A 13,308-nucleotide genomic window follows, 5' to 3' on the forward strand; every position below is an offset into this window, starting at 1 on the left:
TTTTTGAGTTTTTTTATTTTTTAACAATAAATTAAAGTGGGGGACCACCTTGCCACATAGACAAGGTGGTGAAAAGTTGTATATTTAGGTGGTAGTGAATCATTGCTCATTATTGAATATGGACCGGTAGGGAATCTCCAAGCAGTATTATGTGGATTTGAGCCAAAAATAGAGTTTTACTCTTCATCGTCCGTATTCAATAACAGACGATGATGTCCTGTCATTGAATAACAAGATACAAGCCAAATTCCTCAGTGTAATCCGTTTAGGCTTGTGCTGTTGTGCAAATGATTTATGCCAACTTTGATACAGATCTTGAATAGGACACAGTTTTTCTCCAAAAATTGGAGTAAATGGAAAAATTTTCAACCCATATGTTCTTAGAGCATTTTTAATTTTCGCATACATTTTTAATATAGAATGTGATTCTCATGTCATTCTCGAGGGATAGGGACAAATGTCAATTTAATATTTGAAAAATATTGTCTAATTGCATATCAAAGACAAACTTGACTTTTGGAGTAACCAGAAATGAATTAATGGGCATTGTGTATAGAATTCTCAAAATAAGAGCATTACCGAGCATTAATATCGTCCAAGATGCTTGGTCATGTTCACAATTATATGGGCGTCCAACCCATTACAAACTTTGGCTGTAATTGGGTATCTCATTCCTCATCGATATGCTTGAAAAAAAAGAGAAAAGAATAAGGATAAAGTCTTCTTCTAAACCGAGTTGGATAAATTTTCTCCAACCCTAATCTATTAAACCCAGGTACCAAAAATGCATGTATTTCTATTAGAGCATGCAACTCTTCCCAGAAGCACTAAGAGCTGCATGCTTCATTCTGAATACTCGCGTATCCTTGCTTTGCTTATCTAGAAATTCTCGATGGGACAAAACACATGGAAATTGAAAAAATGAACTTGAAACTTTGGTTACAAAAAGCTTATGTTAGGGAGACCAAGCCAAAACTAAAGAAGCTTAATTGAAATCTAAAAAAAAAAAAAAAAAAAAAAATGAGGTGAAGGAAAATACAAATCCAGACAGATAATTTGCTTTTCTTTTGTTTTCCTTTTACAAAATTTCTGCCTCTCTGTTAAATAAGTCTTCCAAATAAATAGTTCATCGCACTATCGAATGATACAAGATATTCAAGAAACCCACTGCCAGAGTCTTGACCATTCTGGAACCAGATCGTTCGCATCGGTAATAGCTTATTGACATTAATCCTTGACAGATGTCCGTAGAATCTTCACATCATGGACGGGTCTGTAAAAACAGTAAGCAACAGTAAGTATGGGAGTTACAACAAGTGAAGTCTCTGAAAGTGTACAGAAGAGATCAATCACCAGAAAAAGAGTTACAAAAAGTATATTTGGGTGAAGCCTATGCACATTGATTGAATTATTTTATAAATCTAGCCATGCATGGAGGAATATATCTCCTAATTATATCAAGATGTGATATAATCTATTAAAACCAAGAATCTTCAATGCTTGTCAACTCGCAAGCTTTCGGCGATAGTCGCTTCTGCAGACTAAGCATATCTGCACTAGAAATGATTGGCTAAATATATAAGCAGTCTCACTTTAATTACTAAACTGTACTTAACTGAAGACATGATAATTTTTCCAGCATTCAACTTGATTCCATAGCGTATAATTAGTCCTCTCCGATAGAGCAGTTCCATCTTCACATAAATCTTTTGAGAACAAAGCACTTGAATGTCATTGTTCAGCAAGTTTTCCCCCTATTTTTAGATTCCAAATTATCACAAGCCTTGTGCTAATGACAAACAATTTATTAAAAGTTTCCTTTGCGCTACATGGACTATATGGAGAAAACGGAATAATCATAACTTCAATATTGTTTAGCTCCCTTATCCCGTTAAATAAAGTTTTTAAGGTTGGATGATTGCTTTAGGCAGTATATAGTGCTCTTCTTAGTTTTAGATCATACCTCTTGTATTTGCTTTTTCTTAGTGAAATTATTACCACTTATCAAAAGAAAAAAAATATCACAACTTTGGCTCCCCAACCTATCCAGAGCAATTGTGTATTTTTTTTTTAATAGAGCACTCAAGCCAAGAAATTACCTATTTAAGATTGACTGTGAATTTCCCTTCAACTCTTATAATGAATGTGTTATGTGACGATCAAACAATGTTTCTGACAATCTTTTCAAAACACCAACATCTTTTTTTGTTTTGATAAGTAATAAGCCAAGGCTAGTATAGCAGCAACGAGCTTTTTGGATTAATCCAGGTGAGCCAGCCACATTTTGCCAGTTACTTATTGAGTTTTAGAACGCAGGTGCCCTAAGATGATTGTAGATTATCCAAGTTTTGTTTTCCATCTAACGCTTAGTAAGCATTGAAACAATATACGAAATCATATCCAGATAAGAATGTGACAGGCTGACGTGGCCCATGTGTTCCAAATCAAGGCCCTTAAAGATCAACAACACGTCAAAGAAAGACATACCTATCATTATTATCTGTTTGGACACTGCCAAGCCTTTTGATTATCTCCATTCCCCGACAAACTCTTCCAAATATTGTATGTTTTCCTGGACAGTACAGAAACATCAGTTAGCATAATTAGCACATGAAAATAACTTTTTGATATAACAATCAGAAAAGAAAAGTAACAGCCATGGTTAGCATTTCCAACAGAACACTCGTACTAAAAATATCATTCGAGACAATCCAAAACAAATAGCACAATAGAAAATAAAACAGAAATATCACCTACTCAAAAGATGATATTCTACATAGGCCTCTTATGACTCTTTGTAGTTTGAAAGTGATTTTGGTCTTCAAGGAATGAGAGATACATCATATAACTAACAGCTTAAAGATACATTTCAAAGCAAGGAAGAAAAGCCCTAAACAAAGGCAAAATTACTTCTAGTGGTCCATTCTTGAATAAGTTTTGAAGCCTTTCCTTTTCTCACTGCAGATATGTCAGCAGCTTCAAAGTCAATTCAGGAAGGAAATTTACTCTGAATTGGTTTGAGTAAATACTCTTGACCTACAAATCTATCTCCTATGAGCTGTCATCAATGGGAGTCATTTGCTTAAATAACTGAGCATAAAATTTTCAAATTCTAAAACTTACTCAATGAATTAGGAGATGGAAAAACATGTCAACTCTTTCCACTCAATCTGCTCGGCAAAGGGAATATGACTTCTCAGAACAGGTCAACCACTCAGTCATTTGGACAAGGTGGACTCAGGGAGGCTCCAAAACCCCTCCTCCCAGAGAAAGCAAAACAAAATTGAAAGATAAAACAAACAAAAAGAATTAAGGGAAGCCAATTCCCTTTGTAAGAAGGAACAAAAGAAGTAACTTTGTTTTTATGCAGAGATGTAATGATAAATCAACTTATCCATCACCAGATGTTACTTCTCCCTGACAAAAAATGCAATATGATACCGACCTCATGTTGCAAGTATGCCAGCAGCGTAGAATCGTTGATTAGCAATTTCACAACACAAATTTGTAATTGTTAAGACTGTCATTGGATTCTAAATAATTGCAGCAGTTGCGACCCAACGTATCATGCAAGATACAAACATAATAAGAAAGACCATAAGTTTAATCAGACCATCAAAACTTAAAGTGGCCCCAACCACCCTGTATCTCGAGTATGTAGAGAAGTCTCATTTACTGTCGAGCATTGTTTCTCTGCAACTTAATCATTAAAGTAATACACTACCACATATTGCATACGACAAAATCCACACGCTTGAACAAATTTTCAAAGAGAATGATAGAACAAGTTTAAATTTTAACTGGGCAGGTTCATATGATTACCGTCCAGTGATGGGCATGGCGCGAGGGTGATGAAGAACTGACTTCCATTTGTATTCGGACCAGCATTTGCCATGGACAAAATACCTGCCCCGGTATGCTTTAACTCTGTTCTAATCTCATCGTCGAACTTCAGCCTGCAATGCATCATAAAAAAAAAATCATATAACGCATCTCTCATAAATCAAATAGAAATGACATTATATTCACCCACGGTTCTCAGTGGTTCAATGCACCCCAGCAGTGTCGGAATCAAACTATGGTCTAAACAAACAGGGAACAGATTGGATAAAAGAAAACAAAAAGGAATTGAAAAATAGTCTATGATACGTTAAGATTTTGCAACATTAACATTTATCACCGTTAGATGCAATGAACTAAACTACAAATAATAATCTTCTAAATGTGATAACTGCTGAGATGGCATTTAAAGATAATGGTTGGATTCTAAAAAACCCACCATGGACTTACCCTAGAAAATCTAGATGATCTGATCCTATTTAAGCTATGCAGTTGATTCTAGAACCTGCTAGAAGAATAACTTTCCAGATACATGTGTTGTAAATGACAAAATAAAAATAAAAATTAAAGCATACCCATATATGGATTCTCCACCCCTTCCTGTCCCTGTGGGATCCCCACCTTGCACCATAAAATCCTACTCCAAAATAAACAAATCTCCATGTAAACAATAAACTATTCAAGAGAGAGAGAGAGAAAAAGAAGACATGTGCGATAGAGAGAAAAATTTGTATGTGCGTGAGTGCATATATAGAGAGACAAAGAGAGAGAGAGACCTTGATGATTCTGTGGAATTTAACATTGTCGTAGTAGTTTCTGCGAGAGAGTTCAAGGAAGTTCCTGCAAGTTCTCGGCGCGTGCTTGTAGTATAGCTGTGATTACAGTACAAGAAAATAGTGTGAAAAATAAAATAAATTGACTACATTTATTCAGTAGAGTATGACCAAGCTTAGCTCACATTCAGACTTAGCAAAGCAAAATAGAATACGAAAAAAAAAAAAAAAAAAACTATCCATGATATTTTCTTTCACTTTCTATCGCTTTCTGAGCAACCAAACAGAAGAAAGTACCTCAACTGTGAAAGGACCCATTGAGGTCTCGAGCGTGACCTCCGGAGGCCCTCCTTCCGCACTGGCCCACATCTTCGCGAGAGAGAAAGAGAACGAAGACTCGATTTCAAGAGCTCGACTTTGTCTGAGGCAAAAGAATCGCAAACAAGAAAGATTAGAGAAAGAAATATGTGAGCTGGGCTTCGGAAATGGTCTCAGTTTGGCCCAAATTCAATAATCAACACCATTTTCTTTTTTCTTTTTTTTTTTAAATGTAACAATCAACACCGTCTCTTATTCTTTTCTTATATGATAAATGTTAACTTGACTGTTGTGATAAAAATTTAATAATTTAATTTAAAAATAAGGGTTAAATATTAAGAATGATAATTCGGGTTAAGATCGTTTCATAACATGGATATAAGATTATATAGATTAATTCTAATTCGATCAATTTAATTAAAATGGTCAGACCCTTAAACTTTAACCTAATAATTTCGTGTTGAATTCGTGTCAAGTTAGTGGGTCGTGTAAAAAATTGTCAGCTATAAATATTGGGTATCGAATTTAGATCGTGTCGAGACATGTATATAAGACTATATAGGTTAAACAAGTCAAACCTTCAACCCTAATCTATTAATTTCGTATTTGGTTCGTAGGTTGTGTAAAAAATTGTCACTCTATTAAATAAAAAATTGATCCATATGATTTTTTAAAAATGATAAAATTAGTCATTAAGCTTTTTCATTGTATAAAATTACTCATTCTATCCATTGTTGTTAGTAACCCATTTACAACATGTACATCTTCCATTCATTGATGTTATCGACGGATAATGATCTTCTCCATTTCATTTGAAATGAAGATGAGTCAGTTTCTTATTTAAGACAGGTAAAATTGTCGGAAAAAAATAAAATGACAATTTTACTCTTCTTAAAATAAGGAACTGAAATGAAATGGAGATGATCATATTCCGTTACTAATGGCATTAAACCAAATGAATAATTTTATAGCATCAAAAACTTAAGAACCAATTTTATCATTTTCAAAAACTTAAAAAGTAATTGATAAATATCAAAATGAATGGACCAATTTTGGATTTAATCTTAAGAATAATTGTTGAGAATTGAAAAAAAGTACGAAGCGCTAGGGAATCCTGATGGGCCAAGTCGATGTTGGCCCAGCCCACTTTGCCTCCACCCAAAAGAAATAACTGAAAACGCCTGTAATTGCGAAAGACTTCCAAACCCGAAAGGACCGAAACATTGAAACGCGAACCGGGATGGATCGGATCCTCTGAAACGTAGGCGGGTACTTTAGCGTGCGGGACCGTCAGATGAGACCAATCAGGCTTCCCGAACCGCCTGGCGGGTTCTCGGGCGTGCCTGAGATCTTCAAAGGTGGAGTCTACGGCACAATCAGACGGGCGGTTGTGATCGGAAACGGTTTCGCGGGCGCGGAGAATCAGAGCATTGGTTTGGTCCGTGCTCTCGGTCTCTCTGGTCGCCAATCCTTATGCGTAAGCACGTCTTACTGATTTCCCTTTTTCTTTTTCTTTATTCGTTTCATTTTTTTTTCTTCAAATATTCAATTTTTGATTGTCTGTGAATTTACGGGCTCTGTTTAGTTGTTGAGAAAAAGTAAGAAAATGTGATGGCTTTTTGGTGTATATAATATCAGAACCTCATTGCACTGAGTTTTTTAAAATGCAAGGGATAAGCAATACTTATAAGCATATATGAATCTATGTTTGTGCATTTGGATTTCTTATTGGCATCATGACAAATATAATGCAGCGTGTTACAAGGCCAAGAGGAGGAATCAATGACTGGCTTCATTGGCTTCCAGTTTCTCTGCACAAAAAATTAGAGTTTCTCATGCGGCGAATTTGTGGCGAGTCGAGATTTGAAGTCATAGTGAAAGGGCAAAAAGTGATGCCTCTTTCTGTTGAAACAAGTGGTACTACATACTTAGCATAGTTCACTCTCAAATTATGCAGTTGATTATGATGGATATGGTGAATTTGATTTTGATCTTAAATTGATTATATTAAAAACTGATAGTCTTTTCTGCTGACAATGGTGGTTGCAATAGGTCTCTATGATGTTCTAGAAGCTGATGCAAAGCACATTGCGAAAATGGCTCGTGAAACGTTTGAGAAGTATGCTTTGTTTTTTGTTTTTTTTTTTTTTATTTCTTTCTTTCATTTTTCAAGAAGATCAGGATCCTCCTATTTTACGGTTAAGATTTTGTTTTTTTGCTTTTAACAATGTATATGGTGTTATTTAAATTTTTTTAAATAACATGGCATCGTATTCTAATCTGAACCATAAAATTGAGGATCCTATTTCATTAAATAGAGTCATACTTATAAGTGTGCTTCATCATCCATTTTCCATGGTGCCTCATATAACGGAATGTAGTTCGATTTTGATGTATTAACTTATCCAAAATATCCAAAGACCACTCACATTAGTAACAATTTCGCCAGTGCTTTCTGTGTAGACTGAAAGTTTTGCATGCTCTAGTTTACTTGATAAGTCAGCTACACACACATATATATTTGCAAAATGGAGTGTTAATTACTCATTTTGGTGCTTTTTTTTTTTTTTTTTTTACATAATGCAATTTTGGTTTTCTTTTTTGTCAGAGATGGCCCATTATTGGTGGTTGCATCTGGCCGGGATACCATCTCTATTGCGAGCTCAATAAAATGTTTAGCTCCAGATAATGTCTTTGTTGTTCAGGTTAACCTTTATCCGTTTTTCAAAAACAAAATCTTTGTTTAATTGTAATGAAAACGTGGTAGTTTTTACATGATATTGATATCAAATGTGATGCAGTTTTTGTTTTGTACAAATTTGTTTAAACTTCCATTTCATAATGATTTAGCTTGGCGTTACATAAGAAACTTGGGCGCTTTTTTGAAAAAATGTAACTTGAATTGTTAGCTAGTTTTCCTTTCAGTAGAAAGATGAATGAAGGTGTCGTGCTTGATGTTTACTAGCGACACAGGGTATCACTTTGAAACACATTTACTTTCTTTTTTAATGTGTTGATGCATGCAAACACTATGATGGCTGGTTCTTACAGTTGTCTTTGAAAAAATATTTCAGATACAACATCCAAGGTCGCATTTGAATAGGTTTGACATGGTAATTACTCCTCATCATGATTACTACCCGTTGACTCCTCATGCACAGAAGCAAATTCCTTGGTTTCTCCGCAGGTGGATAACTCCACGTGAACCTCCTGGCAAAAATGTGGTAGGTTGGGTTGCAGAATACTTGCTCAAATGGATGATCTTTGATGGTCATTAGACATTATTTGCTACTTGTGGTTAGTTGCTGCAGTGACTTATGAAGCTCACAGGTTTTTGAAATTGAATTTCAGGTTCTCACCGTGGGAGCTCTTCATCAGGCTGATTCTGCTGCTCTTAGAAGTGCTGCTTCAGCCTGGCATGATGAATTGGCACCGCTTCCAAAGCCCTTGCTTGTGGTCAATGTTGGAGGGCCTACAAGTAATTTTCTTGCACCTAAAACCTGTCAAAAATTTTTGCTCATATCAAATTCCAATTTGATTGAAGTTAGAGGAATCTAATTCCCATGCATTGAGTACTGGGATCGTTTTTAGACTGGTTTTCTACATCAGGAACTCTGGTTATGTCAATGATATAGTATGCCTGCAAGAATTACTAATTTGTTTCAAAAAAATTACTCTTGAACCCCTCTTCTTTTTACACTGTTCCCGGTGTACCTTCTATTTTAAATATTGCCATATCACATATCCTTAATATTTTTCCTAGGAAACTGTGCATATGGCATAGATCTTGCAAAGAATTTAGCAGCTATGCTGCAGAATGTACTTTGGAGTTGTGGAAGCATCGGGATATCTTTCTCTAGAAGAACTCCTGAGAAGGTATATATGCCTTAACAATTTCTTTTGAAGATCTTATCGATTGTTATGCACTTATTCTCGGTTCTGTTATTAACAGGTGTCCAAAATTCTAGTACGAGAATTTAGTACTAATCCTAAGGTTTTCATTTGGGATGGTGAAGGTACTAAGCTGCTACAGCTGTAGATAGAATTATTAATTATTTTTTTAAGTATATTTCCTTAGAAGGAAGATTAGTTGACATGTATTTATGTAATGCTGCTTAGGTCCAAATCCACATATGGGGCATCTAGCTTGGGCTGATGCTTTTGTCATCACAGCTGATTCAGTAAGTATGTTGAGTGAGGCTTGCAGTACTGGGTATGTTTATAGTATGATGATGAGGATTAGCCTCTTGACAGTTGTTGGTTAAGTTATTCTTTTGAACTGAAGCTCATGTGTTTTAATAATGTTTTATTTTGGCAATAGGAAGCCTGTTTACGTAATTGGTGCTGAGCTGTGTACATGGAAGTTTGCTGACTTCCAGAAGTCTCTTCAAGAGCGAGGAGTTGTTCGACCGTTCACTGGTAAAGAGGATGTAAGTTGCCAGTTTTCTGCTGAAATGTTGCGTTTTACCTCAGTATTGTTACATACCTTATTTATCCAAAAGTTGGTCTGCGTGAAGAGAATTATCTCACAACAGCTGTTTTGAATCTAATTTTAGCTTCTTGTTTTCTCTCAATGTTCAGTATGGCTCTCAAGTTAGTTCATTTTCCAGTTCGATGAACTTAACTTTATATTATTCTTTAAAAATCAGAAAGTAAATCAACAAGCATGTGGACAAATGAGAAACATTAGTGTAATCAGCTCTTATAGGATAGAACAACACTGCTGCTGCACAAGTAAATGCATATGTGCCTAGGACTACGTCGCACCAATCACATGTTCAATAAAATTAACATTCATTTACAATATGTCATTTGATTTACAGATATCGGAGAGCTGGAGCTATCCTCCGCTTAATGATACCACAGAGGCTGCTAGTCATGTGAATTTGGCGCTTGCTGAGCGTGGATGGAGTATATGCACATAATAGGTTTTCTAACGTTTGGTCACTGAGCCCAGTAGTGTTCCAGAGGTCGGAACTGCCGCCAACCAGAACCGGCGTTCTACGTGGTTTTTACTAATCGACACCTAGAAGCGGTATCTCACCTGGTTTACCGATTGAGAAAAGCTGTTAACTCTTACCAGATTGACCAATTTTGGTTGCTCACTGTGTTAGTGTACTTTTAATTGATTCTGGCACACCTTGTTTGTTGTTCCATACAAAAAGGGATTTTGAATTGTTTGGGAGCATTGCAATGAAAAGTAGCAGAGCAGCCTGTTTTGTACATTAGAAAAAGTGAATTATACTACTTGTTCAACAGAAAAGATGTGTATGACGATGTGTAATTTATTTTGTCTTAAGCTGATCAAAGTTTATGCTCTTTGCTTATATAGCGAATGGATTCCAAGGCCTCCTAGTGTTCAAATTATCTTGATGCATTTTCATGAAAAAATGAGAATATGATGTCCTAAAGACAGATGTCAATTTAATTCCTCTAATCAGTTTGAGAAAAAAACTAGTTGGAAAACTTTGCCCTATTTCATGAGGTTAATTACGTTTTCACCAAAGAGAGGTATTATTGTTAAAGTTTAAGCTTAAGCTTTTGGGATAATTAATGATTTAACATGATATTAAAGTAAATGTCTGAATTCGAACCCTAATTCTACCGTTTGCTCATTATTTCAATTAAATATATTTCACTCATGGGAAATTACTTGTCAAGGATAATTTTAAGCTCACATGTGAATTTTAATCTTTTAGAATAATTGGTGATTAAACAATGGTTGACCATATAAAAGAGAAATTAAGAATATAAAAATCACCCGATTAATGCTCCTGCAGTCATAACCTTAAAAGAATGCATATATTGTTTCTTTTCTTTTAATAATGTGGCTTTAACTAAAAAATAAGGATAAAGGGAAACGACTTTGAAGTGGGGTGGGAAGGGACCGTGCAATATTCACTGTTGGATTAGCGAGGCTACGTGGTTTAGTTGACTGATTAGGAGAATAACAAAACTTTTTGTTAATTATAGCAGGTGGGCATTTTAACTTAAATTATATTAAGACCCCACCTCAGATTCTCACTTTCTCTCTTCTCCACTATATGGTTCTACGAAAAAGCAATAGTATGACATACTAAAAATGACAAAGAACAGACTAACTACAATCACTCACTACTCCATCATCTCCATCTGGACCATGATTTTACGAAATTTCTATCATATCCAACCTGTGACTCTGACAAAATATAATGATAAAAGAAAAATGTTTCAAATATTATAGTTTTTACTACAATTTTCTTATAAATTGAGGTGACAATACATAATTGATTAAATGATTAATAGTATATAGTTAACAACTCAACCATCAACTAATTAATTAAGCTGAGTGGTCTTTGGGGGGCAATAGCATTCCCAAGTTCTAACTGGTCCCATATTTTATTTTATTTTTTAAAAAAAACCTATATAAATTATTCTAAAATTAATTTGTTGCCTTCATAAAGTTTTTTTTTATTTTTTTTTTTATTTTTAAGTTTTGCTCCCTACACCCAAACAAATTTTAGTTCCGCCCATAGTAGTTAGGCTTTTTTGCTTAATATTGCACCAATGAGAAATATTAAATACTACACCCTTATGATCATTCCACTCTGTTGATATGGCAGTGCCATCAACACTTTGATTTTTTTTTTTTTTTTTTCTTTTAACAATGGCTAATGGGTACTGTTACATTAGTGAGATGTAAGTGTAGTATATATATGTAGCATTGCTCTTTACTAATTATAAAGTACATATTAGTTTATAAATGATCACTTTATGATAAAAGTTGTAGTAGCCGTATAAGCACTCAACCATAAAATTATCTTATGAATATGTTGGAAATGGTTGACTTGATTATTGAAGTTGGAGCAACTAAATTTATGTCCATCTCCCTGTCATGCATCTCTACTTGCTTTGTGATCAAAAAGTGAATTCGATAAAGTGGAAATGGTTAGCAACTTCCCTACTTCCCCCTGGCTCCTTTGTCATGAGTCTCTCTATATAAGCTTCATTCGCTAAGCCATTCTCATCAGCAGCAGCTTCTGAGTCTTTCTCTTTCAGCTAGCTATTCTCATCACAAGCTTTTAGTTCTCAGTCTCTATCTCTCTCTCTGTTTCTACAGAAAAATGAGGAGCGGTGATTCAACCACAATTGATGTTCCAGAGTCAAGCGCAGCTTATAAAGGAAAAACACCTCTTGTGGCTGTTGTTTCCAAGCAGAAGGGTGGATGGAAAAGGGGAGTTTCCATATTCGACTTCCTTCTTAGGATAGGGGCTATAACAGCTGCTCTAGCCGCCGCGTCCACCATGGGTACTAGTCAGGAAACCCTTCCCTTCTTCACCCAGTTCTTCCAGTTCCAAGCCAGTTATGATGATTTGCCCACTTTCCAGTATGTGATTTTCATTCTCTTTCTCTCTATCTAGCTCTATTTGTATTTTTATTTTAATAACCGGGTACATGTCCGATTAATTTCTTGGATACCGTGCAAAGTGCTCCCTCAACACGACTCAGCTAAAACTCAAACTTTAGCATATGGGCGTGACACCAAAGAATTGTTTCCACTCGAGCCAACCCTTTTGGTTAATTTAGCTAAATTTTTTCCACTGCTACAAATGTTTTAAGACTTGAAAATATGCAGGTTTTTCGTGATTGCAATGGCGATAGTCGGTGGCTACCTAGTCCTTTCCCTTCCCTTCTCCATAGTATCCATCGTTCGCCCCCATGCAGTCGGACCAAGACTGCTCCTACTCATTTTCGACACAGTAATAAAACCTCTCTAACCATTTATATATATATATCCCCATCACGTTCTTCATTAAATCTGACAAGAAAATGCTTTCAGGTGGCGCTTACTCTAAACACTTCTGCTGCTGCTGCGGCTGCGGCAATAGTCTACTTGGCTCACAATGGCAATTCCAACACGAACTGGCTTGCCATCTGCCAGCAATTTGGTGATTTCTGCCAGGCAGTGAGCGGGGCTGTGGTGGCGTCCTTCATTTCGGTGGTTGTGTTCATGTTCCTGATTCTGCTGTCTGCTTTGGCCATCCGAAAGCCTTGATCAAGATCAATGACCGCCAGCAGCAGCTTTTCAAATAAATCTAGTGTTGTATTGTTGTTTATGAAGTTATTTAATTGGATGTTTCTTTCAACTACTCCTCGTTGTGTGAGTTTGTATCACGTATGCCAAGTGTTGTATTGAAAATTATTTGACTATTTCCAGTCCAATTGTTGCTTTCCAGCCCATATATGCTTTTGGTTTTTGCTTTCATGCATGTCTGATCCTACCTCCCAATCCTTACAATATGGATGATGATCAACTCATTAGGACGAAAATGAAGATTTGCTCAAATAAATAAATAAATATTTGAAGAACCCACAAAAAAAAAAAAAAAAATGGTTG

General features: G+C 35.6%; 3 protein-coding genes across 4 annotated transcripts; 2 read left to right on the forward strand and 1 right to left on the reverse strand.

Moving 5' to 3' along the window:
• Positions 1–893: 893 nt before the first annotated feature.
• On the reverse strand, positions 894–5,069 carry LOC133873615 (peptidyl-prolyl cis-trans isomerase CYP18-2). The gene is made up of 6 exons (XM_062311345.1): positions 4,911–5,069; positions 4,617–4,712; positions 4,416–4,477; positions 3,823–3,956; positions 2,488–2,572; positions 894–1,273 (listed from the first exon to the last, which is right to left on the reverse strand). The coding sequence occupies exons 1-6, from the start codon at positions 4,980–4,982 to the stop codon at positions 1,228–1,230; spliced, it is 495 nt and encodes a 164-aa protein (XP_062167329.1). The 5' UTR covers positions 4,983–5,069; the 3' UTR covers positions 894–1,227.
• A 1,062-nt stretch (positions 5,070–6,131) lies between these two features.
• On the forward strand, positions 6,132–10,240 carry LOC133873102 (mitochondrial fission protein ELM1-like). Of its 2 annotated transcripts, none has more exons than XM_062310825.1 (11): positions 6,132–6,408; positions 6,686–6,848; positions 6,984–7,050; positions 7,540–7,636; positions 8,006–8,155; positions 8,283–8,409; positions 8,695–8,807; positions 8,884–8,947; positions 9,051–9,144; positions 9,253–9,361; positions 9,755–10,240. In XM_062310825.1, exons 1-11 carry the CDS (start codon positions 6,226–6,228, stop codon positions 9,854–9,856), a joined length of 1,269 nt encoding a protein of 422 aa, XP_062166809.1. In that variant the 5' UTR covers positions 6,132–6,225; the 3' UTR covers positions 9,857–10,240. The 2 variants fall into 2 exon arrangements, 1 of the variants encoding a protein (XP_062166809.1); XR_009901106.1 differs by having other exon boundaries at positions 6,138–6,408; positions 9,051–9,112.
• A 1,686-nt stretch (positions 10,241–11,926) lies between these two features.
• LOC133873577 (casparian strip membrane protein 1-like) lies at positions 11,927–13,133 on the forward strand. The gene is made up of 3 exons (XM_062311307.1): positions 11,927–12,297; positions 12,547–12,670; positions 12,751–13,133. The coding sequence occupies exons 1-3, from the start codon at positions 12,035–12,037 to the stop codon at positions 12,964–12,966; spliced, it is 603 nt and encodes a 200-aa protein (XP_062167291.1). The 5' UTR covers positions 11,927–12,034; the 3' UTR covers positions 12,967–13,133.
• The last annotated feature ends 175 nt before the right edge of the window (positions 13,134–13,308 follow it).

This window comes from Alnus glutinosa, chromosome 7 (genome assembly GCF_958979055.1).
Source record: "Alnus glutinosa chromosome 7, dhAlnGlut1.1, whole genome shotgun sequence".
NCBI classification, from domain to species: domain Eukaryota; kingdom Viridiplantae; phylum Streptophyta; class Magnoliopsida; order Fagales; family Betulaceae; genus Alnus; species Alnus glutinosa.

What these genes read in the sequence shown, in the direction of transcription:
- LOC133873615 (XM_062311345.1), bottom strand. Translation starts at nt 4,982, where the DNA reads ATGTGGGCCAGTGCGGAAGGAGGGCCTCCGGAGGTCACGCTCGAGACC. An exon ending in AATTCCACAGAATCATCAAG is followed by an intron (nt 4,478 to 4,616) that starts GTCTCTCTCTCT and finishes ATTTTGGAGTAG; the next exon opens with GATTTTATGGTGCAAGGTGG. An exon ending in CAAACAGATAATAATGATAG is followed by an intron (nt 1,274 to 2,487) that starts GTATGTCTTTCT and finishes CTGTTTTTACAG; the next exon opens with ACCCGTCCATGATGTGAAGA.
- LOC133873102 (XM_062310825.1), top strand. Translation starts at nt 6,226, where the DNA reads ATGAGACCAATCAGGCTTCCCGAACCGCCTGGCGGGTTCTCGGGCGTG. An exon ending in TCTTTCTGTTGAAACAAGTG is followed by an intron (nt 6,849 to 6,983) that starts GTACTACATACT and finishes TGGTTGCAATAG; the next exon opens with GTCTCTATGATGTTCTAGAA. An exon ending in CGTTCACTGGTAAAGAGGAT is followed by an intron (nt 9,362 to 9,754) that starts GTAAGTTGCCAG and finishes TTTGATTTACAG; the next exon opens with ATATCGGAGAGCTGGAGCTA.
- LOC133873577 (XM_062311307.1), top strand. Translation starts at nt 12,035, where the DNA reads ATGAGGAGCGGTGATTCAACCACAATTGATGTTCCAGAGTCAAGCGCA. An exon ending in GATGATTTGCCCACTTTCCA is followed by an intron (nt 12,298 to 12,546) that starts GTATGTGATTTT and finishes GAAAATATGCAG; the next exon opens with GTTTTTCGTGATTGCAATGG. An exon ending in TCCTACTCATTTTCGACACA is followed by an intron (nt 12,671 to 12,750) that starts GTAATAAAACCT and finishes AAATGCTTTCAG; the next exon opens with GTGGCGCTTACTCTAAACAC.